The 27940-nt window shown below is 30.4% G+C and overlaps 1 protein-coding gene across 1 annotated transcript; it reads left to right on the top strand.

Moving 5' to 3' along the window:
* Positions 1-460: 460 nt before the first annotated feature.
* On the top strand, positions 461-27110 carry LOC109593847 (uncharacterized). The gene is made up of 8 exons (XM_049970569.1): positions 461-517; positions 924-2445; positions 3476-3573; positions 23456-24796; positions 25655-26133; positions 26190-26424; positions 26477-26623; positions 26678-27110. The coding sequence occupies exons 2-8, from the start codon at positions 965-967 to the stop codon at positions 26827-26829; spliced, it is 3933 nt and encodes a 1310-aa protein (XP_049826526.1). The 5' UTR covers positions 461-517; positions 924-964; the 3' UTR covers positions 26830-27110.
* Positions 27111-27940: the final 830 nt, after the last annotated feature.

The following is a 27940-nucleotide window of genomic DNA, read 5'->3' as shown; positions in this document are numbered from 1 at the left end:
TTAAAACATTACTAAATTACTGGGTTTACTTCTTTAAATAAAATAAATGTAAATAATTATTTTTTAAAAGCAATAAATGTATAAAAACTTATTTTATTTAATTAAAAATTGTGTCTTTTTTGTAATTGTTTAGAAATTGGTGAATGATTTTTCAGTAGGTCAGTACCAAAACACTTCTAAATCATTTGATAGACGTAATAATTTACCCAGTGTCAGTAATTGATTAATCATGGTTTTAATTAAAATTTAGTGAGGTAGTACCGGCACGTATGGTAAGAATTCGTGTGCAACGGGATAGTCCTGATTTAAAAGATTTTTCTACAGGTTGGGCAAATGTAATTGATATAGCCCGTAGCCGCAAGCAAGAATGCCGGTACGCGAACTACAGCGAACAATCACGAGGTCAACTATTCCAACTGGTACTGTGTTAGGTGAAAACAGTTGTTTACAATCTCTGGTAGCGATTCATGAGTCGGGACGACTTGGTACCGATACAATGTGTGCGATAACTTTGAACGTAAGTACCAACCCTTATGTCTTCCCAGTGGTACCGCAACTACTTCCTCAGTGGTTCTAGTATCCCAAGGTCGTACCTGTTAATAATTCACTTGTTTCTGTTTACCGTTAAATAGAACATGACCTCCTATCCATACACTCACTGCTGATCTACATTCGTTTTTACACATTACCATTGCATTCTTAAGAACAACATAACTTATTTTAAAATTCGTTCTTTTATTTTACCCTCAGTTGATCTATTTAACATCATTTTGTAGGATGAATGCCATTTCCCCCTTCAATAGTTATTATAATCCTGCTTCCACATTTCTTAAAGTGAAAATTTTTAAGTTCCAAACTGGTTTTATTAATAAATCCGACAAAAATTAGTCGTTATTATACATATGACATCATTTCATTTGCAGATCCTTGAATTCAACTTAACGTAAAGATCATCAAATCGAAGATGGAATCAAACGCAGAAACAGAGAATTTCGTGACTGTAGTGTCAGTAGGGAGCGAACCACCTGTAAAAACTGACCAACCACCAACAGATTTAAATGGATCAGGATACGTGACAGTTCTTACAATTGGTGACAACGACTCCAAAGATGTCACAGAAGAAGTACTGGTTTATAGACTTCCAGGGGAGCGACTCGGGTTTGGTTTAAAGTTCGAAGGTGGCACTAAAGCAAGTGAATTTGTGAAAAGACTTTTCATTCAATCTTGTGCCGCTGACAGTCCGGCCTCGCGTGTGAAAAGTTCATGGGGTAAGTTATCCGAAGGGGATGAAGTGCTTAAAATCGACGGCATACCGGTGAACTCCATGACTAGGATTGATTGTGTTAGGTGTCTCAAGGACTCGAATGTTGTTATTAAGCTCCTAGTGAGGCATTTTGCGGAAGTTAAGAATGTCCAGAAGGCTAGGTCTGTTGAAGATATACCATTAGTAATTAGTGCTGAGAAGAAGCGGATACCACCTCCTCCACCACCAGTTCCTCCTAGAAAAATACCTAGAAAGTTCATGAAAAGTCACCAAGAGAATAAGGAAAATCAGGAGATCAATAACAATCCAGTACCTACCTCAAGGCACATTAATGAAGCTTCCAAAGCTAAGAAATTCCAATCCCCCAGGTCCAGTGGCAGAGCCTCGTACTCACCGGATATACCACGAAGAGACAGGCGTTTTTCTGACGGGAGCTTGGGACCTCCAGACGCAGAAGTCTACATAAACCTTATATCTCAAGAATCAACTCAAAGTCTAAGTGAATCCGATGACACTGGCAGCACCATATCGACGGTCATAGACAGATTGAGTTCCTTCCCAACAACCACAACCTCAAGCTTCGCTGGTAGCTTGCCCTCAACCCCCACGTCAGTCCAAAAACAACTCGACCTCACAAACTTGCTGAACTTCGAGGACGAAGAAATCACGTCCCAAAAACCGGTGACAATCACCCCTTTGACTAAAGACGAACCCGACAAAGGGCAGAACGATGAAGACGGCGTACCCTTGCAGCCGCCTTCGTATTTTCAAGACGCCCCACTTAGTTACGGGAACGAGGATATGAGAGTGATTGAAACGAACGAAATGGACCAGGTCAAAAAGAATGAGGATAACAATGTGACCAGAAAACCACCTGTACCACCTCGTTCAAGAGACCTTGTAAACGGAATCGATAGAGAGAAGAGCATACACGATGAGAACATGAACATTCCCAGTTTACCACGATTAGTGGACTTTTTGCCTAAGGCAAGCACCAAGGAGAACATCGAAGTGATGAAGCTGTTTCTGGATAACGAAAGACGTGATTTCAATGATGAATATTACTTTGACATGGACATGTATAATGCCGACGATATTTACAGTAGTAAGTGGAGTATTTCACCCCAACTAACCACTATCGGTGAAGTGGAAGAGGAACAGCAAGAACCAAGTTTTGATAGGTAAGAGGTATGGTATTAAAAAAATGTGACGATAATCGTAAATTAGTAAAAATGGGCACGATTATTAGTGATAACGACGTACGGAAATGATTTATCTAAAATGAATCGACGATTTCTTTTACCTCGATTGGGTTAATTGCTTTTAGTGGTGTAGGTCAATGTCAGCGAAATATAAACAAAATTAGAAAGTGGAATAAAAATAAGTAATTTGTTTCAAACGCCTAAATATAACCACATTGTTGTTGATGGGTTTTGCTAATGATTCAGTAGAGGAAGTGGATTATTTAAACTGTTTCAGCATTGTTCTTTTGTGTGTCTAGTTTAATAAAAAGTAACACAGATTGTTGCCATTCTGAGGCTCGAAATACCATATTTTTTAAGTTTATTTATATTTTGATGCACTATAATTAATTGCTTGACCACGTTTATTTTAAAGCAAAAACATTGCTTCGATATTCTATGCACTATTTGCTGTTGCATACATTACTTCAAGAAGTAACCTGTATAGCCAATGGAATAAGCTTTTCGTTCTCACGGTACAACTTCTGTTTTGGGATCAACCGTTATACGTTTTGCTTGAATATTCCATTATAAAATCAAGAAAATGAATAATTCTTATCGTTCATTATCGTTTTTAATAAATATAATGTTCTTACGAGGGTTTCACTTAAAATTAATGTGCACTAAACTCAAGCTTTTAAACCTTGTAATTTAGCATGTACTTACTGCAAGATATACCACACACCTATATCCTCAAAACTTCTAGTGAAAATGTTATTGCTAATAATTATTTTTTAAATTTATGTCGATTTTAGTCCCTAACATTTACTTAATGATGTTTAGTCACCTTAATTATTAATCGTACATTAATAAATAATTGTTAGTTTCTAAAATATTGTCGTAACAACATTGTAGGACACAATTTGTGTTTGCAGCCTAATAGCGTCGTAAATCAAAGTACTCAGCATTTAATTATTATTACAAAAAGCTTTTGAACTGTTTATGAGGTCCTAACCTTTTCGTTTTTCAGATCAAACACGAAATCAACACCTATTGTTATTGTTGAAAATGCGGATACCACAAGGAAGTCTGAAATCAGTAATATTATGGAACAAGAAAAAATTAAAGGTAAGACGATTTGTAATATTATAATGTGGCAATAATTACAAAATAGTTATGAAATTTGCATTCTCTTAGTAATTGTTACGGTTAAAAAGGAATAATTAAGAGCGTTTCTAAATTACCAGCAAGAATTATCAAAAAATAATAAGATAATTATAGGAAAACCACTTCTTGAAATAATTATTGTTGTCCAACTGATCTGCCAGTTAGATACAGTTAAATCTCCATTGGTCATTTTATAATGGATATATTTAACTGTTTCTTGACGATGTGTGGATTTTATTACCAGCATATAAAGTGGTTCAAATTTAATTTTATACATAACAGTTATTAGGAACATTTAAACATCAAAACAATTGCGTCCAAACGGATACAGTTTTTGCAACAATTTTGCGTAAGATTTTATCAAATAAGAATATCTCGATGGCGCAGAAATGAATCATAAAATGGAAATTTATGAATTAATAAATAACGTGAACTCATTCAGGAAATGAAACACCAGAGACTGAATGAATTCCAACCGGATGGTCGGTTCCACTTTGGAGCGTTTCGACTTTGGTTCGTTGTTGTTGGGCGATCGAAAATTTTGGGACAAAAATAAAATATTTACATGGCCGTGTCGGTGTGTATTAACTATATGATCTCGTGAAAGTTAATTAAATATTTATATTCAGGCAAATATTTAAATTAAGCATTTTTATAGATGCTTTAGTTGCAACGTTTAAGTGAAATTGCTTTTCTATGGGTTTAATATGTATGTCACGTCACGTATATCTGGTTTTAACAAAAAATGCTTTTTAAATATAGATAAAAGACAAATCGCTGTATAATGAAGTGATGTTAACATTCGAAAATACGCCTAGAGGACCGGGTAGCCTATTTTATATGAAATATTTGTTACACATGCATTTTGTTCACACATGCTAATTTCCTATTGTCTTCAACATGTACAAATTTAATTAGAGACAATATGTAAATTTACTATTTTTATAAAAAATGATCTTTTATTTTGTTTAAAATTCATATACAGTGGTTGTCATTATTGTAGCAACTTTTTAAAATGTTAAATATTTAATATGAACTCTTAAAATAATAATTTATTACTGTTATATGTTGTATTATAAAAACTACTGCGTTCTTATTCTAGTATAGTTATAAAATGTTTTTATATATATATATATATATATATATATATATATATATATATATATTCTATAACTCTTTTATTTAATATGAACTCTTAAAATAATTTATTATTGTTGTTGGAGCTGGACATAAATATAAATAAATATAGTAACATTAATCTTGAAAGGGATTTTTGGTGATTTTATTTGGGTTTACCGGTTGACGTTCGTTGGAATTACTTCCTCATGTTTTATGTAGGATTGTTGTCTGGAGATTGGGTCTTTTAATCAATTCGTCACAATTTTGGATTTGTTTGAGATTGTTTGAAACACATTTATTAAGAGCATCATAAATTATTAATTAAGTACATAAATCAGTCTAAGGGGACCTGCACCAGTTGAAATGAAGCATCCTCGAAGCATAATTGAACCTCCACCATGTTTCTCTATGGGTATAACACTTCTTGTGTAGTTTTGTCCGTATGCAACATAACATAAGCAGAATCATCACTTTTTTATAAATAAAATTTAGACTCGTCACTAAAAACTACTCGTCACCAGTGGTCCAGTGAATGTGTTCCTGAGCAAGCCAAAATTGTACCAATTATACATTTTTGGTGGAAACCAAGGTTTTTCTTGTAGGTCTGGGGTCAAACGAACCCTCATCCACACATCCCTCTTCTCACAGTCCTGGACCTATTTTTAGCAAGTCTCATTTCTTCTAAGTTGGCTTAATTTCAGTTAACTATAAGATTGAATTGTTTTTTGACATTCGAATTATCCACTTATCGATTTTCTCTCAAGTTTTTCTAAGCCACTTGTCCAGTATTTCTAAATGTTTTAATAATACGGGAAACGATTGACTATTTAGCTGTAAACACTTAGCTAACTCTTCTTGTTTCTCTCGGTGTTGGTAACGCTGAGTTATATTTTTTCTTACAGTTTTACTTCGATCAATGATTAAATAATTATAATAAGCAAAAGATCGCTAGTAAATAAACGATTTAAATTCACAGAGAGTAATGAAGGACCAATGAATGAAAAGTTGCTATAATTTTATAAAGAATAAAATTAGATTGACCAGTGGCATAGTAGACATAACAGTAACAGGAAAAACAATAAATATTATAGGTACTCACGTCCAATTCAAGTAATTAATCTTTTTAAAATATTTTAATAAGTTCCTTTATGATGGACACTACAGTATCTTTTATTAAATTCACTGGTGATGAATATCACAAATATTAATAGCAATTCATTAATACTTGGCTAGTAATTAGTCATCAAAATATTAGATTAGATACTAGATTAGATCTATAATAATCATACATAATAAAAATAAAAATATTTTAATAATTTAAGTGTTTCTCAATGTCAGTAAAAATATTATTAAATAAATTTTACAAACAATACCTTCTAAATTAAAATTTTCAGTTGAAATTCTTTTTATGGCAGTTTTCTAATGAATTTAACAATTAATTTATTTAACTTATTATGCAAATATGGTAAAGGTCTAAGAACAATATAGAATTTTATATTTATTTATATATTATTAAAATCTTTAGATAATATTAGAAACTAGTTTTGTTTTTCTTTAATAGCTTTTATTTTGGTAATATATTTGGAAATAAGTATACAGTGTAGTTTCTATTTAATGTGCTAGACTTTACAAAGAGGTTCTTACTTCTAAATTAATATACTTTAATAATATGCTGGGCGACTAAAGGTCTGTAGAGAATTCTATTACCAATTCTCGAAATGAAAAGGGATCAATTTTTCTTATCTTACTACGAATTGTCACAGTTATAGAGGTACAGGACGTCAAATTAATAATTAATTTTCAACTTTCTTCATTTTTTATTAATAGAAACGTGCCAGCTTCATTGTTATGAATTGTTACACAGAGGTCTTTTGGGGTGAAAATTTCAAATATGTTAACAAATTTAATGTGTGAGGACACCACATACAGTATATAGAAGAGCACTTGCAAACTGACCTAACATTTTTCCCATTCTCTGTACATATGTGTTTCTGGAATGGCAATATTTATTCGTCTACGTGTTGCATTTAAAACAGGTATACCTCGTTATTGTCGCTAGGAGCAGCCGTTTGACAGGAAAATGCAATTAAAGGACAGACAATAAAATAAAATTGAAAAAATGTGATTTTCATTAATTATGCAAAAACGCTTTAAGCAAGTGTTGAAAGTAATCACAATTTTCATGTATACATGACGAAGAACACTAAATTGTACTTTGTATTACCTCCACATCTTGCTTTAAAATGTTAACGGAATCTTGAATACGCCTACATAATTCCTCTTCGGTTTATAATTCTGGAGTAAACCACTGTATCTCTGTAATTGACAATTATGGTGTCAAGATAAGGCAAATCAATTTATTTTCACTTCGAGAATTTGTGGTAGAATTTCGGGACACCCTGTATATTATCAGACTACAAGAAATACATTTTAACAATTACTACCAATTATTTTTATAAACTGATTTTGGTTAAACAGAAAAAATCTTCAGCTTTGATTTATTATGTGTATATTCACCACCATGTATATTATTATTGCATTGACTTTTATCTCTATATCAATAAATATATTTCACGGATATCAGTCACTAATTAAACTGATTAGATATATCATCTATCTTTTTGTTGTTGTTTATCAGTTTCCTACGTTTAACCAGTGCGTCATGGTCAAAAAGGTAATGTAATATTTATTAAATTATCTTATAAACAATTAATTAAATTCACAATTAAAGTAAACAAATAATACCAAATTTATTTAAATATCAAGGATGAACCGGACGCCCCCGTTGTTTTACTTTACTCTTGATTCACCATTTGGTTCACAAGTGAATCATCAAGTTCTTTCAGTTTTTAGTCTCGTCCTTTACACGGATTAAAAACATTTCGCAATGTCAATTATCTTATAAAAAAGGAATGCATAGTTTGCATGACATTTAAAAAATTACCTGTTGAAAGTGAATAAGAAACTAGCTTGCAGCATGTCAAGGTGCTTACAATATTTTAACACTGTCGTCCACTTAAAATACAAAAGTCTTATAAAAAGTTCCTTAAGTCTGTTAAATTCATAAATTTCCATTTACTGTTTCTATTTTTGTATTTTATTATGAAATAAGGACAAACATAAATATTTAATTCTTGATTACATTCTTACGTGAGATGTTAACTTATGATATATTATTAATATCACGTGTGTAGCCATTTCAAAATTGTTTTATGGCCTTTTAAAAATAAAACATTGCAGTTGAGTACAAAACTAAAGTGAACTTATATTTTTTAACTTTTCCTCGATTAATAATTATTCAACCATTTGAATATAATTGTTTAAAATTAAAAAGAAAAGTTTGTAAAAATCGGACAAAAATACAAATTTTATGGGGGTGTCCGCTTTCAAATGGGCCACACTGTATATGGATATGACGTGTACGTATTTTAAAAATTCAGTAAATATGTATTTTTCATTTATAAATACACTTAATATTTAGTTACGTAAATTAATAATTTGGTCTTTACTTATCTACATATGTAAAAATATATATTAAGTTTTGAATATTCACCATTCGATAAAAATTATTTATTTTATATAAATTTGATTAATTCAAAGAAAGATACATAATTTTAGTTTTGAAAGTGTTGATATGTAAAATGAGAAATTAAAATATAAAATTCATTTGAATCAGAGAATAAATAACATAAAAGTTATTTAATCTTTGGATTTACATTTACTGCTACCACAAGTTTCACATCCATAAAAATCATCTGCATATAAAATGTACCTGTAATTAAACTACTTACAGAAAAAGTACCGTATTTCAAAATAAAAATCAACTCGAAAGCAGTAACAGTAAAATCGTATAGGCAACCCAGTTAACACTCTTTGTTATTGACACGTGGTTGCCTATAGACAACAATCAAGACAGAAAATCAAAGAGAAAATTTCAAACTTGTTAACGTTCAATTTAAAATCCCGCAATTTTAAAATTCCATTCCATAAATTACAATTTCATTCCGCCAATTTTTTATTAAATTAATCACTTTCACTAATAATCTGCACACGCTGTGAACTTTGAATCAAACACAACGATATTATTTTAAACAAGGTTTCAGAATTTTTACCACCTGTCGGCCAGCTGGCCTATTGGCTTTTCAGAATGCACCTTTCCGTCTTATAAAATCCCAATTGTCAGACGGCTATAATTTAAGGATGCACATGTTCTTCCCCTTTTTAAGACATGTTGAATATAAAACATCAGCACGTGGTTGATATTAATCGCTAATAGTTGTTTTAAACCGCTTTGTAATATTTTGTACGTGATGAGACTGTTGTTCAAGACGTGCAAATGTGATTAATATAATAATTGTTATGCAAGCAGCATTTTACTGTCGTTCATTCAGCCTTGTATTATCGTTCTTGATGAGCGAAACTGGAGCAACAATTCTAAAAATAAATTTATAAATAAATCCATATTTGATACATTAATTTTCTTACATTAATTGTGCTCTAGGACTGTCTATTGACGTAGTCCAATTAATTAAATAGCCACCATGATTATGCTCAGCATTAATTGATTGTTTGACTGCATTTGGTTGTACAAATTACAAGTTAATTTTACAATGAGAACAAGGATTTCAAATGAAAACTAATTATCCTTATAATATCTTATTTTAATGTCACTTGGGAAGTATCATCAAACAATAAATATTGGTTCAATAACATTATTTTATATATACTTATCTTATCTTTTATCGTCTTGGACACCCAAAAATATAATACAGAAGCTCCATGAATGAATATTTTGAAGAATTTTTTGGCTCATTGTGGCAACACACATGTAAATTTTAAGACACCAAAATTGGGGGTAGTTACTCAAATCTTGATTTTTATTTATTTAAAAATCAACCTCACTGGCAATGAGTTTATGTTACTGCGCCACCCACGAATTCTTTGTCCAGCCTAAATAAGAACATTTCACATGCGATTGTTTGCTGTCTTGTAATTTTATGTTTTAGTTTACATAGTGTGTCATTTTTATTTGTTTTTTTTATTATTTTTAAAGGTGTGATTCAAACTGATTCACGTTGCTAATTATATTTGCCGTTATGGATTATATGCACAATTGATCTTATCTGTTTGTACAGATTGTAACATACTTTTGAGAATGAACTTATCAGTTTTTTTTTTCAAATTAAAGGAAGTAATAGTCTAATAAGTGCAATATGAAATAACGATAACGATAACGATAATTTAAAAATCAACAAAACTTTTCCGTTTATTTCAATAAAACATTTAATTCAAAAATAATACTTTAATTAAGAAATGTACCCATATGTATTTCTCCTACAATTATTCATTTTGTACTTAAATCGAAAGAATTTCTAAATTTATATCTATTAAATAATTTAAATGTAACTTAAAAAAATTGTTAATATTTTATTGGGCACACTTTGTGCCTCCAACCGTCTGTAATCGGCAACACATAGATTCAACGAGGCATTAGCAACGGTCGTTTGAAATTAAAGTTTACGACTCTTCAATTAATAACCACAATTCATCTAAATTTGATGTTTTTTGGTGTTTTAATTGAGACTTCATGTTATTCCATAAGTTTCCAATTGGATTTAGATCCGGACTTTGCGCTGGCCAATTGAGTGTCTCACTATAATTATCTTTTAACCAACTTTGAAGAACTTTGGACACATGATTTGGATCATTTTCGTACATAAAAGTCCATCTAATTGGTAAATTATTATTGGCAAATGGTTCCATTACATTTCTTAGGATTCTTTACTGAAATACATACAAAATAAATTTGATTGTTCTACTAGACACACTGATGTTGTATGATTCAATTAATTCATTTTTTATTTGCCTAGAAGACAAGAAAGGATTTCGTTTACTGATTCTTCTAATTTGTCTGTCTATAAAAGGAGTTGTTTCTTTGTTAGGACGTTATCTTATTGTATTTTCAGTTGAATGGCTTGTTTCATATTTGTTAATAAATTTGTAAACCATTTTCGGTTGTATCTTGGATGGTTTTAGCGATGTCTGCAATATTTAGACCTTGATGTTTCATATTAATTGTAATTTTCCTCTTCTCTGAAGTGCAATGTGTCTGTCTTCCCACTGAAAGTGAGTTTTTCAATAAAATAATATAAATCCTATTAAGAATACATCTTTAAAATTAAGACTATTGTTAAATCGTGCCACAAAATGTAAAAATATTTGAATGTGACCAACCAAATCAGATTCAAATCAAAACGTATAGAATTGAAATATATTTTTTATACTAATTGGACAAATTTTGAATTAAATCATCTTCAGATGAAAACCATAAGATGCGACCGAAAATGGTTTACAAATTTATTAACAAATATGAAATAAGCATTCAACTTCAACAAAGAAACAACTCCTTTTATAGACAGGCAAATTGAAAGAATCAGATATCCTTCTTGTCTTCTAGGCAAATAAAAAATGAATTAATTGAGTCATACAATATCAGTGTGTCTAATAGAACAATCAAATTTATTTTGTATGTATTTCACTAAAGAACGCATTGGTATCAAAATGGGTATCCTCTAGAATTTTGACGAAGAGTACTTTGGAGTGATGAATCCAAATTCATGGCATTCTACAATAACTTTGAAACACGATGGAGGGAACGTTATGGTTTAGGGTTCCTTTTCTTGTCATGGTATAGGTCCATTACAGGAAATTATTGGTCAAATGGATTGTTTCATTTATAGAGATATCCTAAGAAATGTAATGGAACCATTTGCTAATAATAATTTACCAATTACATGGTCTTTTATGTACGAAAATTATCCAAATCCAAAGTTGGTTAAAAGATAATTATAGTGAGGCACTCAATTGGTCAGTGCATAGTCCGGATCTAAATCCAATTGAAAACTTATGAAATGACATGAAGTCTCAATTAAAACACCAAAAACCATCAAATTTAGATGAATTGTGGTTATTAATTGAAGAGTCGTAAACTTTAATTTCAAACGACCGTTGCTGATGCCTCGTTGAATCTATGTCTTGTCGATTACAGGCGGTTGGAGGAACAAAGTGAACCCAACAAAATATTAACAATTTTTTAAGTTACATTTAAATTATTTAATACATATATATTTAGAAATTCTTTCGATTTAAGTACAAAATGAATAATTGTAGAAGAAATATAGATGTGTACATTTCTTAATTAAAGTATTATTTTTGAATTAAATGTTTTATTGAAATAAACGGAAAAGTTTTGTTGATTTTTAAATTATCGTTATCGTTATCGTTATTTCATATTGCACTTATTAGACTATTACTTCCTTTAATTTGAAAAAAACTGATAAGTTCATTCTTATCTCTTTTATTTTTAAATTTTGTGCTATCTCTCTGGTCACCTTCCATGCACACTTTATTCTTACATGGAACGCAACATTTTAACAAAAAAAAGCATGCAAAAAGTGTTGACACAAATGTGTTTCTACGCCACTGTAGTCGTAATCTGAATCCAATGGCTAGCCTAAGAAGAATTTGCCCAGCGTCACATAAAACCATTAAAAATTCAAACATAAAATTTAATTCAACGTAACCATAGCCAACGGTCGCTGCAATATTATATTTATGGACCGTAGAAACCATTTCGATACGACATGCGTATGTGGCAGTTCAGATTTTTTCCTTTGACTTAGTACAGCCTATAATGAAAAGGACTTCCAAGAACAAAGTAATATTCTCGGTTTATGTCATATTTCCTGATTCCATATTATCTGGACGAGTAATGAGTTTCGCTCCTTCGCTTCGAAATGTAATTTCACTCAAAATGTTAATGTAAATGCGCAACAGCCAGAATTATTTTGACCATGTTTTAAGCAATGTCAATATAATGATAATTTTCCATGGTTATTAATGAGGCAATATTGAATGGTGGACAAGTAATTAATAGAGCTATAAACTTGAATTCATTCATTCAAATAAACAGTCGGTTTTCTCAGATTAATGAATATCAAACAGGCGTCGACTTAACAATCTTCTTGATAATTTATGTAAAACATCTTGTTTAATCAAAACTATGTAGACTTTTAGTTTTTTTTATAAACGGTCTCCATACAAAAACAGGAAAAAAATCTAATTAATTTTAATTTTGAATTAATTAAGTATTTCCTCTTGGGTTTCTATTTTTTTGTGTAAAAAAATATTAACACCGTACCCATTCATGTTGTTTCTTTTTTTTGTGAGGAAACGCTATTCACATTTAGATCCTGAATTTATAACCAGCATGAACGTTCTTACTTTTAGATTAACTATTCCTAATAAATATTGCAAATAATAGTGGTAACCTTGTGTGTTGGATTTAGAGCATCATTTCAATTTAACAACAAATTAATTTTGCCTAATCCCAAACGAAACTTTTATTAAATGATTGTGTAGAATAACCCATGGGTTATTCTATAATGTTAAACCTACAGTCAAGGTTTTCCACACCTTTTTGGTATTTGGCTTTAGAGGAGTATATTAAGAGTGATAAAATAAATCTAAAATTGAATATTGTGGAATTAAATTACTAGTAATAAAGTTGTTAATCTATTAAATAAAAATTACTGGCACGGATTCTGTTATACCTATATTTATATATTGTTACACTGAAAATTCCATAAACAAGTTTCTAATCAAAACCAATATGCTGCTTGACATTTACCATCAATAGTGCTCTTCTAAGAATCATAATTTAAGATATATAAATTGCCAAGTAGTGTTATTTATGTTTATACCTATAAATCATAAAATTGTAGCACAATTTAATATTAATTCAAAGGCCATCTAAAGCATTGTTTTTGTAAACACGTCAGTCTAACATCTATCATGGTTAAAGACGTGCCATTTTAATTCGTAAAATTAAACCCAATTTGGCCATGGACTTTTGTGTGTTAATCACTAATTACAAACTATATAAATATTAAATTAATGAATAAATTCGCTACCAAACAATGTTATTAACTCCTCTTCTCCAAAGAAAGTTATTACTTTGACAAATAATGTCTTTAGCACCGTCTTAGCTCAACGCTAACAATGGTGAAATTTATAGTTGGTGAATAATATAAATGTGTAATCCTTAATAGCTATCGTGGTTAAATCTAACACATTTCAAACTCATTTTCTTCAATGTACATAAGCTAGTTGAATTGGAACCAACTCTTAACTAACTATTAAAAAAAAAAACTAGCTGTTAGTGTACCTATGTGTAGTACCATAAATAATAATATACACTTACGTACGGTACGTCCATGTGTATAATTTATTCTATGGGCAAATTATATTAATACGAATTTATTTGTTATAAATTTAAGGATGTTGTCATCTAGCATTGCATCAGGTTTTACAAACCTAATCTTATCTTACTAATGAAAAAACAAGGAAAAAGGGGTTCAAACTCTGTGTGTCCGCGCATATCATGAGGCGGCCTTGCTTTTTTAGCAGAAAAATGTTGTGCTAACAAGGTAGAAAAATATTTACTTTGTAAATGTAAAATTTGAGAAATTTCATATTGTAATATTGGTTTTTAGATATAAGTACCTGTGTGGTTTAAATTAAAGTCGTTAGGTTCCTTGTGTACATTGTACTTCAAAATTGTTGTTAATTTATATTAAATGGATGTTTAGTTTTTCATTATTTATATTATAGTTTAGAAATATCAGTAAAAATAATTGCAATGGACTGATATTTTTAGAACGGAAAAGTTTGACACAATACAAAAAAATGCATGTGGAGCTAAAATAAAATTAATTAATATTTTATATTAATAATGAATTAAACAAGATATAAATCATGAACTTATGAGTGAATAAGATTTCCTGGTCAGTTTAATTATAAGAAACGAAATTTGCCCAAAAAGGACTTTTATAAATCCTTTCGGAATATATTTTGGGAACGATATTGATCATTGCAACTTGATCTACTTTGAAAGGTATCACCAAACTGAAAATTTTTAAAGATACCAACTAAATTGAAATTAATTGTTTTAACCCTTTATAAATATTGTACTATCTTTGTGGTCGTCCTAAATATATTATATTACTTTGATAAATGCTTTAAGAACATATTTTGGGAATAGTATTTGATCAATGTAACTTAAATATTCTTCTCTGAATTTTAAAGGTAACAAAATGAAAATTTTTAAAGGAACCAACTAAAAGGTCTTTGAAATTATTTGTCTCAGCACTTAAAATTTTAGAAGTAGAAGTAGGGTACAACCTATTATATACTGAGCCAATAAATTGAAAACATTGTACTGGAAATATCTTTGATCACCTTAAATAGAAGAACATTTTGGTGTTATTTCAAACACCAAAGTAATTTAGACACAAGTTACTTGATCACCTTAAATAGAAGAACATTTTGGTGTTGTTTCAAACACCAAAGTAAATTAGACACAAGTTACTTGATAAATACTTTAAGAACTTATTTTGGGAATGATATTGATCAATGCAACTTGATCTACTTTGAAAGGTACCACCAAATTGAAAATTTTTAAAGATACCAACTAAAAGGTCTTTGAAATTAATTGTTTTAACCCTTTATAAATATTGTACTATCTTTGGGGTCGTCCTAAATACTAAAACATCTTAATGCCTAAATAAAATAGATACAAGTTACTTTGATAAATGCTTTAAGAACATATTTTGGGAATAATATTTGATCAATGTAACTTAAATATTCTTCTCTGAATTTTAAAGGTAACAAAATGAAAATTTTTAAAGGAACCAACTAAAAGGTCTTTGAAATTATTTGTCTCAGCACTTAAAATTTTAGAAGTAGAAGTAGGGTACAACCTATTACACACTGAGCCAATAAATTGAAAACGTACTGAAAATATCTTTGATCACCTTAAATAGAAGAACATTTTGGTGTTATTTCAAACACCAAAGTAATTTAGACACAAGTTACTTGATCACCTTAAATAGAAGAACATTTTGGTGTTGTTTCAAACACCAAAGTAAATTAGACACAAGTTACTTGATAAATGCTTTAAGAACTTATTTTGGGAACGATATTGATCAATGCAACTTGATCTACTTTGAAAGGTACCACCAAATTGAAAATTTTTCAAGATAACAACTAAAAGGTCTTTGAAATTAATTGTTTTAACCCTTTATAAATATTGTACTATCTTTGGCGTCGTCCTAAATACTAAAACATCTTAATGCCTAAATAAAATAGATACAAGTTACTTTGATAAATGCTTTAAGAACATATTTTGGGAATAATATTTGATCAATGTAACTTAAATATTCTTCTCTGAATTTTAAAGGTAACAAAATGAAAATTTTTAAAGGAACCAACTAAAAGGTCTTTGAAATTATTTGTCTCAGCACTTAAAATTTTAGAAGTAGAAGTAGGGTACAACCTATTACACACCGAGCCAATAAATTGAAAACGTACTGAAAATATCTTTGATCACCTTAAATAGAAGAACATTTTGGTGTTATTTCAAACACCAAAGTAATTTAGACACAAGTTACTTGATCACCTTAAATAGAAGAACATTTTGGTGTTGTTTCAAACACCAAAGTAAATTAGACACAAGTTACTTGATAAATGCTTTAAGAACTTATTTTGGGAACGATATTGATCAATGCAACTTGATCTACTTTGAAAGGTACCACCAAATTGAAAATTTTTCAAGATACCAACTAAAAGGTCTTTGAAATTAATTGTTTTAACCCTTTATAAATATTGTACTATCTTTGGCGTCGTCCTAAATACTAAAACATCTTAATGCCTAAATAAAATAGATACAAGTTACTTTGATAAATGCTTTAAGAACATATTTTGGGAATAATATTTGATCAATGTAACTTAAATATTCTTCTCTGAATTTTAAAGGTAACAAAATGAAAATTTTTAAAGGAACCAACTAAAAAGTCTTTGAAATTATTTGTCTCAGCACTTAAAATTTTAGAAGTAGAAGTAGGGTACAGCCTATTATACACTGAGCCAATAAATTGAAAACATTGTACTGGAAATATCTTTGATCACCTTAAATATAAGAACATTTTGGTGTTGTTTCAAACATCAAAGTAAATTAGACACAAGTTATTTGATAAATGCTTTAAGAACATATTTTGAAAACAATATTTGATCAATGTAACTTGAGTTTCTTTCTGAATTTTGAATTTTAAACAATTTTTAATGAATTTGAAACAGCTTTTAGTGCCAGCATCATCAACAACAAAATTTTGGTCTACCATATTAATCATTCAAACTCATAAACTTATAGTTGAGTACAAAAAATGAGTCCTGGGGCTAAAACAAAGTTATGCACCGGACAAATAAATTGAAAATCTTGAACTTATTGCCGAGTGCAAATAACTTTCTGGTCAGCCTGCGTATAAGAAAGGATATTATATAATTTTAGGCGTATCAGGTATGTTGCCAAATGAGCCAGCATTTCAGCAGCATGTCATAGTATTTGTTTTCGGTATTATCCTGCACAAGCACGCCTTAATCCACGGCGAACGAATTGAATGTGGATGGCTTTGGTGTCATTGTTTCTGGTTAACAATAAAAAGAATTTTAGACAGAACAGACCGTTGCCAAATCGAGTATTTACATTAAGCGAAAATTGCAGTTAAAATGTGATCGACAATCCATACTATTGCTTATACCAGCTGCCCTTGACTTTACGTCCAGTGACCTGATCTTGCCAATACCCTCCTACCGCTTGAGATCGCACAATGTTGCCAATCGTACTATTATTATGGCATTACATAGCTTGTATTTCTAGTTTAGAGTCAAAACGTTTGTGCTATAAATTCTTTTGTACCAATTATGACCAGAAAGCAATAACAACGTCATACGCTGATCAGTATTGTCTTCTGACACATTGTACAGAGCCATTCACAAAAGCGTATTAAATCTTTATTGTTTACGGTTATACGGGATGGTAACTTTTAATTAAATGCGGCTACTTTTGATCATAAATTTGCGAAGATCAACATTGTGACGGCAACTTCATGGGAATTTTTTTCTTCAAAATCGTATGCTAATCTTGTCGCACACCTCAGCCTTTGTCTAACTGATAGTTAAGCACGTTAATGGGAGTAAACATTTACTTTTAATTAAAATATTAGTTTGTTTATTAATTCATTTATAATCGATTAAGCAATACGTTCAGTTTATCTTCGTCTGCATCCATTAATGGCTGAAACAAGATAAATATCTGGATTTGTCCTGCGGATGTACTTTTGTTGTATTCTTTATATTTATTTAAATAAATTAATTAATGTGAAGGCTCGTACTGGTAAGTGAGAATGTCAGATTTTTGTTGTTTTGTCGATTTTTTGAAAGCTGGGTTATATAACGTCAACACCAAGTTACATATCTACTAATTTGAGATTTGAATTAAGCTTTCTCCAGAAGCTAAGCGGAACGTGATTGGAATTTTACATATTTTAAACATTTTCCAAAAAAAAAAAAAAAAAACAATAAAAAATTTTTTGCCACTTTAAAATTCTGAATGAAAGTGAAAATTATTGGACAGATGTTTTAATTGGTGCCATTATTTAAGCGAGCTTGTTGAGTTTTATTTTATGATAATTATCTGAGATCATAATAGACAAGTCTTGGTCTGTATTAGTTAATAATCATGGTCGATAAAAAACAATATAAGTTTCATTCAATGGTCCAGCGCTGAAGTATATATAGACATATTTAAACAATAGCAATAAATGCCTTCCAGTTTTTTTCTCTTTAAGACATGAATTTTTCATAGTCGCTGGAGAATCGACTCGCCATACCATTCGCATTTAGTCTTAATCGGACGTTCGAGGTGTACGTATAGTTGCGGCAGCAGTCTCGTTCATATCTGTATACACAAAACACCATGCACAACAATGTGATATTATAACTTTTTGTTTTTGTGTGCCTCGTCTCGGGATTTACGGTTTCCATCGGTGGGATGGTCATACAGTTTTCCGGAATGTCATCACAGTCTGTTGGTCACAATCGGTGTTGTTAAATATTTAAAATAAGTAAGTTAACAACTTTTTCCTAATTATTTTGAACTTTTACATTCCCCACTAAAGGTTTTGTCCAGTTTTTTCCCGCAGGAATATCAAATAAAATTAAAATTATCCTTCTAACATCAACCTTAAGTCACCACCTTCGAGTACAACATACAAAAATTCCATGATCCTTTGTCAAATCGTTGCCACATGTATTTGGCTGTTCGAACCTTCAAACGATTTTTGCAGTCGCTTTTCAATTCAAATGTAGCTCTTACTGCAAACTTTACAATGTGAACAACAAATTATTTAAACAAGCTGCGCCCACGCAAGTTCTTTTCAATACTTTATGTGTAACTGTTTTGAAATAATTCTTTTTTCCATTGACAACAATGAAATGTAGTATTTATCGGTTTCCTTAAGTAAACTAGACAATTCATGAAGTGATAAATATATTTTTAATAGTGACATCAAATAAACAAAGTCCTTGACTTCTTGAGGATCTGTTTAAGGATAATTTTAATGAATTATATATTTATCAGATGTCATAACGAGAAAGATATGCGATCAGAGCTATGTAGGTTTCAAAATAGCACTGATGTAATGTCTTTATAATTAATAAACTTTTTTTATTAAATATAGATACATTTTTAAACAAAAGACTCTCAATTAAATTAAATTTTAACCCTGACTTGTCTCATTTTTATTCAATTAATTGTTGAATTGTTTATCAAAAAATCTATTTAATGATTATAAAATTGCATTCCTTGATCCCATTGTTCCTAAAAGAGACGCATCCCATTTATTGGATACCAATTTTTGAATTAAGTAATGTCTTAACCTAACAATTAGCCACATAATGTTTTTTAAAAATGTAATTGAGGCATGAATTAAATAATAATACGTTGTGTATATTCTAGTTTAATGTTTTTTTATAGCCTGGGCATTAAATAATGTTAAATTTTGTCTGCCAGTTCTGCATTTTTAATAGTAACATCAATTAAACAAAGTCCTTGACTTCTTTAGGATCTGTTTAAGGATAATTTTAATGAATTATATATTTATCAGATGTCATAACGAGAAAGATATGTAATAAGAGTTATGTAGGTTTCAATAAAGCATTGATGTAATATATTTGTAATTAATAAACTTGTTTTATTAAATATAGACACATTTTTAAACAAAATACTATCATTTAAATTTTTGAGAAATTAGCTGCACTTTGCATAAATATGCTCTTTTTTCAAAAAATCTCTTTAATAATTATAAAAATGTATTCCTTGATCCCATTGTTCATAAAAGAGACGCATCCTATTTATTTGATACCTATTTTTGAGATAAGTAATGTCCTAACCTAACATTTAGCCTCATAAAGATGTTAAAAAATGTAATTGATGAATGAATTAAATAAAAATACGTCGTGTATATTCTAGTTTAATGTTTTTTATAGTCTGGACATTAAATAATATTAAATTTTGTCTGTCAGTTGTGCATTTTTAATAGTAACATCAAATAAACAAAGTGCTTGACTTCTCGAGGATCTGTTTAAGGATAATTTTAATGAATTATATATTTATCAGATGTCATAACGAGAAAGATATGCAATCAGAGTTATGTAGGTTTCAATATAGCATTGATGTAATATCTTAGTAATTAATAAACTTGTTTTATTAAATATAGATACATTTTTAAACAAAAGACTTTCAATTAAATTGTTGCGAAACACCTCTGAAAATATTTTCAAACTTACCTCATCTTTATTCAATTAATTGTTGAGAAATTGGATGTATTTTGTATAAATATGGTATTTTGACCAAAAAATCTATTTAATAATTATAAAATTGCATTCCTTGACCCCATTGTTCCTAAAAGAGACGCATCCTATTTATTGGATACCAATTTTTGAGTTAAGTAATGTCTTAATCTAACATTTGGCCACATAAAGATTTTGAAAAATGTAATTGATGAATGAATTTAATAATAATCCGTTGACTTGTGAAGAATCTGTTAATAATTTTAGTGAGTCAAATATTTATCAGATGTCATAACGAGAAAGATATGCGGTCAGAGAGTTTCAATATAGCACTGATGTAATTAATAAACTTGTTTTATTAAATATAGATACATTTTTAAACAAAAGACTTTCAATTAAATTGTTTCGAAACACCACTGAAAATATTTTCAGTCAGTTTTAACCCTGTTTTATTCAATTAATCGTTGAGAAATTAGTTGTAATTTGTATAAATATAGTCTTTTTACCAAAAAATCTATTGAATTGCATTCCTTGACACCATTGTTCCTAAAAGAGGTGGATCCTATTTATTGGATACTAATTTTTGAGCTTAAGTAATATCCTAACCTAACATTTAACATCATAGAAATTTTTAAAATGCAAATGATGCACCAATGAACTAAATAATACGTTGTGTATATTCTATGTTTTTATAGACTAGACATTAAATAATGTGAAATGTGATATGCCAGTTCTGCATTTTTAAAGGTCAAAATGCAACTCGACTAAAGAATTTATCCAAATCCAGTCTGACTAATCCTTACTTAATTAGTGATATAATAGCAAAATATATAAATATTAATTATCCTGAAACTGTACTAGCCTACTTTTCAAACCATTAGAAATTTAAAAGAGCATTATGGTATTTAAATTCGACACATTTTTTTTTCGTTGCAAAACTGCAAACTGGTAGAATGTTAATAAAACATTGGTCCCCACCCACTGGCTATGACAAACGTTTTATTTATAATATTTTTTTTCGTCTTCCTCGTTCCGTAATCAAATTTAAACAATGATTTTTTTGTTTAATCTATAAACTTAAAGTACAACAGAACGATTCTTGTTGCTTTCAGTTTTTGCTCTTGTTTCCTTCGAAACACTGGTGCGTTGTGCGTTGAAAATTAAATCGAATCTGTATAAATTTCCGTCGGCAATTAAGCAATTTCCTTTTTAACCCCAACGTGATTTATACCGCTGGCAGCACAAATAATCAAATTTGATGCCACATTTATGTGCAAAAGCGCAATAAAAACAACATTGATTCGGCCTGTTTCCATTACAAATAATTACAATTTAATCTACCAATAGGTAAAATTAAAAAGCCTGGCAATAAGATAAGAATTATGGCTGGAAAATACAACCGCAGTAAAATCAGCAAACCCACGAGGTAGTAAACATTTTTAAAATTTAAAATGCGATTTTGTGCTGTGTCAAAAGTTGATCAGTAATTAGATTGTAATAACACAGATTTAAACCCGTTAAATTAGTTTCTTAATTTGTGAGTTAAATGACGTTATTTGTTTTGCTGATGATTTCTAACTTTAGGAATGACCGATCTGAGATACTCATTAGATGACCAATGAGTGTGATTAACAATCAGTTTAATAAAAAGGATTTTTTTGCGGCAATAATAATGCACATTACCTGTTTTATATACACAAAATTATATACTTTTTAATTAGATTATGAGTTGCAGTGAATTACAATGATTACTGTTATTCCGCCAGGCATACAAGTGTATTATATGCTAAAATGAGCTAATAATTAAGTGCAACTTATTAGATAATACAAATAAATTTCACCATAAATATTATGGTTACTGAGCGTAAAGAATAAATTTCGCAACCGGTACGAAATTTGTACAAGACGAATTGCAGAACAATTAAAAATGTTTTCTCGCAATTTACTTATTGAATATGAAAACGCTTGAAACGCCTATGTTCTTGTTCAACAAACTGCATTGCATACTTTTATGCAAAATAAAAACAATTATCCTATTAGACAGCATGTTCACGAGATAACGAATACTATTTCCACATTTGGAACCGAAACATTTCGGTGTGTTCATAAGTAATTTGTAATATGTAAGGTATATTTATGGAGATATAAAAAGCAAAATTCACTTCTACTTTCGCTAAAGCAACTAACCAACAGTTGGTGTCTTTGTTCCATTAAAATATCCTCTATTTGAGCAGCCATAAAATTATGAAAATCAAAAATAATTTCATGTAAAACAGATGCACAAATACGTTGCCAATAAAATATATTTTTTGTAAATTTGGTTTAAAAATACTAATAATTCGAGATACATATGCATTAGTGCATAAAAATCAGGATATATTATATATTATTACTCACACTTAAGTATCATGACAAATCAATATTTTCCGTCGATGATTAAACATTTTGGGGAAAGTGAGTTGTTACTAACAGTGACTGACATAACACACATCCACCTATTTGCTAAACGTCACTGGAATATCAATGAATGTGTAAAAAAATGAATTAATGAAGAAATTATACAATTACTAATACAGTCATGTACCAGGTAACTGCCTCAGTATTTTGAATAACAGTATGGAAACAGTTGTGTAGGAGCAACTAGTTTAATGTAATACACATTTGATCTTATGCAAAATATTTAGTGAATATTTGGGTGATGTGATTCATTTTAGAGACAACTGTTTATAATAATGAGAAGTGCAAATTTGGACTACCGTAAGTACTTACTGTTCAAACTTAGCCAATGTGATAAATAAATAAGTGAACACAAAAATTCAATGTTTTATTTATTTATTACTTACAAATAACAAATTCTAAGAAGTCGATTTTAAGTAGGAAAATAACCTATTACCGGAATACTTACTTAGTTTAAATTGTTGATTTTGTGCCTTACATAAATGTGCTTATGTGGTTAACAATGTTCTTATTGTTGCAGACATAGATGGCAATATGGATACTCCTCCCAGTGACTCAAGGCAGCCACCCGATGGACACGAGTTTCCAGACTATGTAGAATCAAATAAAATTTCAAGCGCAATGTCTTACGACTCAGTAGAACCAGATCCGAAGATATACAAGTCAGTGGAGTGCATTAATCTAACTCAGAATGTCAGTTCCTTAAATGATCACTCGATTACAAATAACGTAACGCTTAAGAAGACTACTAGTGTGTCTAACCATGATCTTAGTAACGTCGGAAGACCGCCGATGTATGAGATCAGTGATGATATTAAATTTAACAATATACCTGAACCAACAAAACTCCATACCAGATCGCAAAGTCTCATAGACATGTCGGCTTTATCCAAACAGAAGAACGACAAGTGGAACATGATGATGGAGCAAAGACGGAAGGGCCTGTCTAAATTAAAGGGCTTGGTAATACCAGAAAATGTAAATGAAACTGAAACAACTCCTGCCATAAACATACCTGAAATAAAAAGTATACCAAATGCTTTGCCAGTAACTAAATTAGAGGAGGAATTCAATTCCCCTAAAGAAAATTCGAATAGTTATAATGAATATACAAGATTAAGCTTAAATTCGCCCCCTTGGTTAAATCAAACAAATACCCTTCCAAAGTATTCGCCCGCCTTTAAGAGAAAGACTTTGCATGTTTACACGACAACAGTGCAAAAGGAGAAGACAAAACCTACTAAACTTGAAGTGGATGAAAACATGTCCGACCCTCCAAAGTCTTTAGAAAGTATTACATCACCAACCAGGTCAGATTACAGCTTTGATTACGTCAGTTGCTCGAAGAAAACCGCCAAAAATGACCCGAAAAAAGAATCTCACATCCTCAACAGACTTTACAAAGACGTGGGGAAATCGGAGGACGAGAGCGACAACGATTCAGCCGTCAGCAGCAGCCAGTCATCGTACATTTCCAGATGCTCACCACCGGCGTCACCGACAATCAACGATTACGAGAACCTCCACGGCAAATCAGACGACTATAACTCCCAGTGTAGACTTTTAAAACCTTCAAGTGTAGAAGCCATAAACCGTAAAAATATTCTTGCGTCCGCCAAGTGTAGAAGTGGTAGAGACTTGAAAGTCGGTTCGCCTGTGATACAAAGGAAGAACAATGAAAAGGAAGAAGCGAAGGATGACATCAAAGAGAAAGTCAACACGGCATTTTCCCAAGTAGACGACATCGCGAAGGAAATTGAGACTACGTCTGTGATTGTGCCAAATGGTACCTCTACCCCTATCAAACCTCCTTCTAGTAGCATCTCTAATGTTAGTGCCACAACTGTTATAAAAGAAAAAGGTAAGATTTTACAAATAATCCAAAACAGACTAAATTAATATTGGTTGAGTTGGTCTAAGCTAATTAATAAAACTGTCACGACATAAATATATTCGAATTAGTATTAGATACACATAAAAGTTAACAGATAATAATAAGGATGATTCAATAAATTACCTGTAGTTGTTGTATTTGTTGAATGTGAAAATTCCAAACACTCAGCACTAAATATTATTGTATTTGTTCTTCAACTGGCATCGTAAATAGGTACTACATGCAGAGGGTACTGTACTGGTGAAGCGAGTTGCAAATTGATTTGATCATAACAAAGAACAAGAACCCGACTTAGTACCCATAAAATCGTATCCAAACAATGGTGTGTTTGATAAGTCAATTCAATTATGAGGAAGACAAAACAAATGTGTTTTAAGTCTTGATTTTAACCATTGAAGTTGACGTTTACATATATCTTTTCTATGGGCAATAAAACACTTAGCCACAACAATCTAAAATCATATACCGATGCAAACAAGTTATTTGAAACCAATATAAAAGAAGACATTACAATACGGCCTTATATTTTCTTAATTATAACATAACATAAATGGATTTGTTTTCTCGATTAATTAAAAAGTTAATAACAACAGTTTTTATTATAGGTGTACTTGTGTATACTTTATAATTTGTGTTGTAGATTAATTTTTATATTTAACATTTGTTTAGAGAAAACTTATTTTTAAATCAGTACCTTTTTATTAATTTTGTTTCGCAATATAAGATATATAATATCTTCCCTATAGTGTTACACAACTAACATGATTTCACTACAAAGAAACTCAACATCTTATTATAGCTAATATTATTTGAATATTCTTCCAGTTACACCAAATATTTCATCCTCTCCTTCAGGCCTGTCTAAACCAACATCACCATCAGCAAAAATAGAAGTACCGACACCCAAAAAAGAACCTTTAAAAGAACCACTAAAATTCGACTACAAAAACAGCAGCTATTTCCGTAAGCAGCCTGCAGTGAGTGTCAATGATTTGAAGAAAAATTTCGAAAAGTTTGGTACTTCACCGGCGTTGCTGCCAAACAAAATTGTTATGCCTAAAACCATTGTAACAAAACCAGTGAAATCTGTGATGGAAACTAAGAATCACTTACAGAAAACAATAGATACAACCGCTAAGAAAAATCCTGAAGTTAAGACTGAAGTAAGAAGGGCGAGTGTTGTCAAACGAGTAGTTCCTACTGAGACGTTACATCAGAAAACTGTTGTCGTCAAAGTTGAAAAGGGTGGAATTTTGGGCGTTAGTTTAGCAGGCGGAGACGATTGCGAAAACAAAGACATAACTGTAAGTTGCATTAACTGTGTTATATGATTAATAAAATTTAAATCACTTCATTTAAGATTCAAAGAATCCGTTATGGAAGCCGTGCTTATGAAGATGGGACTTTAAAAAGAGGCGATAGAATCGTGTCGGTCAATAACGTTCCGTTCAAAGGACTAACGCATGAGAAAGCTGTCAATCTTCTCAAAGGAGACGACATGGAGTATAGTTTTGTGATTGAAGAAAGCGAAATAGCAATAGTTCCAACGACCTCCAGGAGACTATCAGCAGCTCTTTCCACTCAAGATTTGAAAAGTAAATAAATTTTTGTTTGTAAATATTTCGGTAATTTACAGCTTGTTTGCAGGCACTGGTTTAGAAAAGGTAGCAGTAAAGTCCCCCACCAACGTCATCACTTTGAACAAAGACGGTGCAGGGCTTGGTTTTAGTATTGAAGGAGGAAAGGACTCACCCCAAGGAGATGTGCCATTGTTGATCAAGAAAATTTTCCAAGGTATATACAAGTGTCCTTCGCACTAAACGTTTTATTAATTTAATTTGCCAACAGGGAGTGCCGCTGAAAAATCCGGTGAATTGAAAGTTGGCGACGAAATTCTCGCAGTCAATGACATTTCCTTCGCCAACTTGACAAGAATAGAAGCATGGAACCAGATGAAGAAACTGCCTGATGGAAAGGTGTCAATACATCTTTTCCGTTGAAGGGGTTACCTGATTTACTGTCGTTTAATGTCGATGATGTTTACTGCTTACCCATTTGCTTATTTATTTATATCGTATGAAGTCTTGCCTATTATTTCGCTTCTATATTATTTAATGAATGTACTTACATTTTAATAAGTAGTTTCGTAAATTATGCGTTAAAATTATGCTTTGTCGTTATGTCATTACATATATTTTATCAAATGCTCTGTGTAATAAATTATATTTATATATAATATAAATATTGTATATAACATTTAATAATATATTTTTTTGGAGAAGTGTTTGTATTTTTATTTCACAAATCATCATGATATTTAGTGTTTTATTATTTTACCGATTGGGGATTGGGTCAAAAATTATTCAATCTGAGATCAATTGGACAATAAAAAGAAAAAATAATTGGTACTTATAGTAGTGTCCATAATTATATCAAACAATAAAAATATGTTTTTCCTTTTTCGTTGGACAAAATTATATTAAATTTTTACTTTATAGTATTAAAGACAACCTGGAATAAATAGGAATGAAAGTAGATCAAGGAGTATGAAAAGAAGGATAATGGATGGAGATTTGTTTGGTTACAGACCCGCAAGATAACCCCTGCTTTCAACTAAGAATGTAAAGAACCTATTTCGTGCTTGTTAGATATCTTACAGGCACAAGACTACTCAAAAAGTTTGTTATACCCACTGTGGAATATGGTGGTGGTTTAATACTGAGTATGTTTCTCTGCTTATGATGTAGTTCTACTCATCGTGTGGAAGGGTATGTGGACAAATTTATGTACAGGGATATAACAAATAATAATTTACTTGTACCTGTTGAAGAAACAATGACATTAAGAAATGTGCCTTACTTGGTTATTACAATCTCCAGACATCAGCTATATATATAGAAAATATATGAGATCACCCAAATTCGACATTAGATTTACAGAAATTCAGAATAATATTTATATGATTTTAATTTATATATCAAAAAAACTATTAGTTATATGAATATAGTATGCTTTATACGTTAGTTATTTGAATATAGTATAAATAGATTGGTAAATGAATATTACTTATAGAGTTCATATTAAATAAAATAATTACCTATAATATTTAAC

The sequence above is a fragment of the Aethina tumida genome, chromosome 1 (assembly GCF_024364675.1).
Source record: "Aethina tumida isolate Nest 87 chromosome 1, icAetTumi1.1, whole genome shotgun sequence".
Classification (NCBI taxonomy): domain Eukaryota; kingdom Metazoa; phylum Arthropoda; class Insecta; order Coleoptera; family Nitidulidae; genus Aethina; species Aethina tumida.
This window is presented reverse-complemented; position numbering and strand designations above follow the sequence as displayed.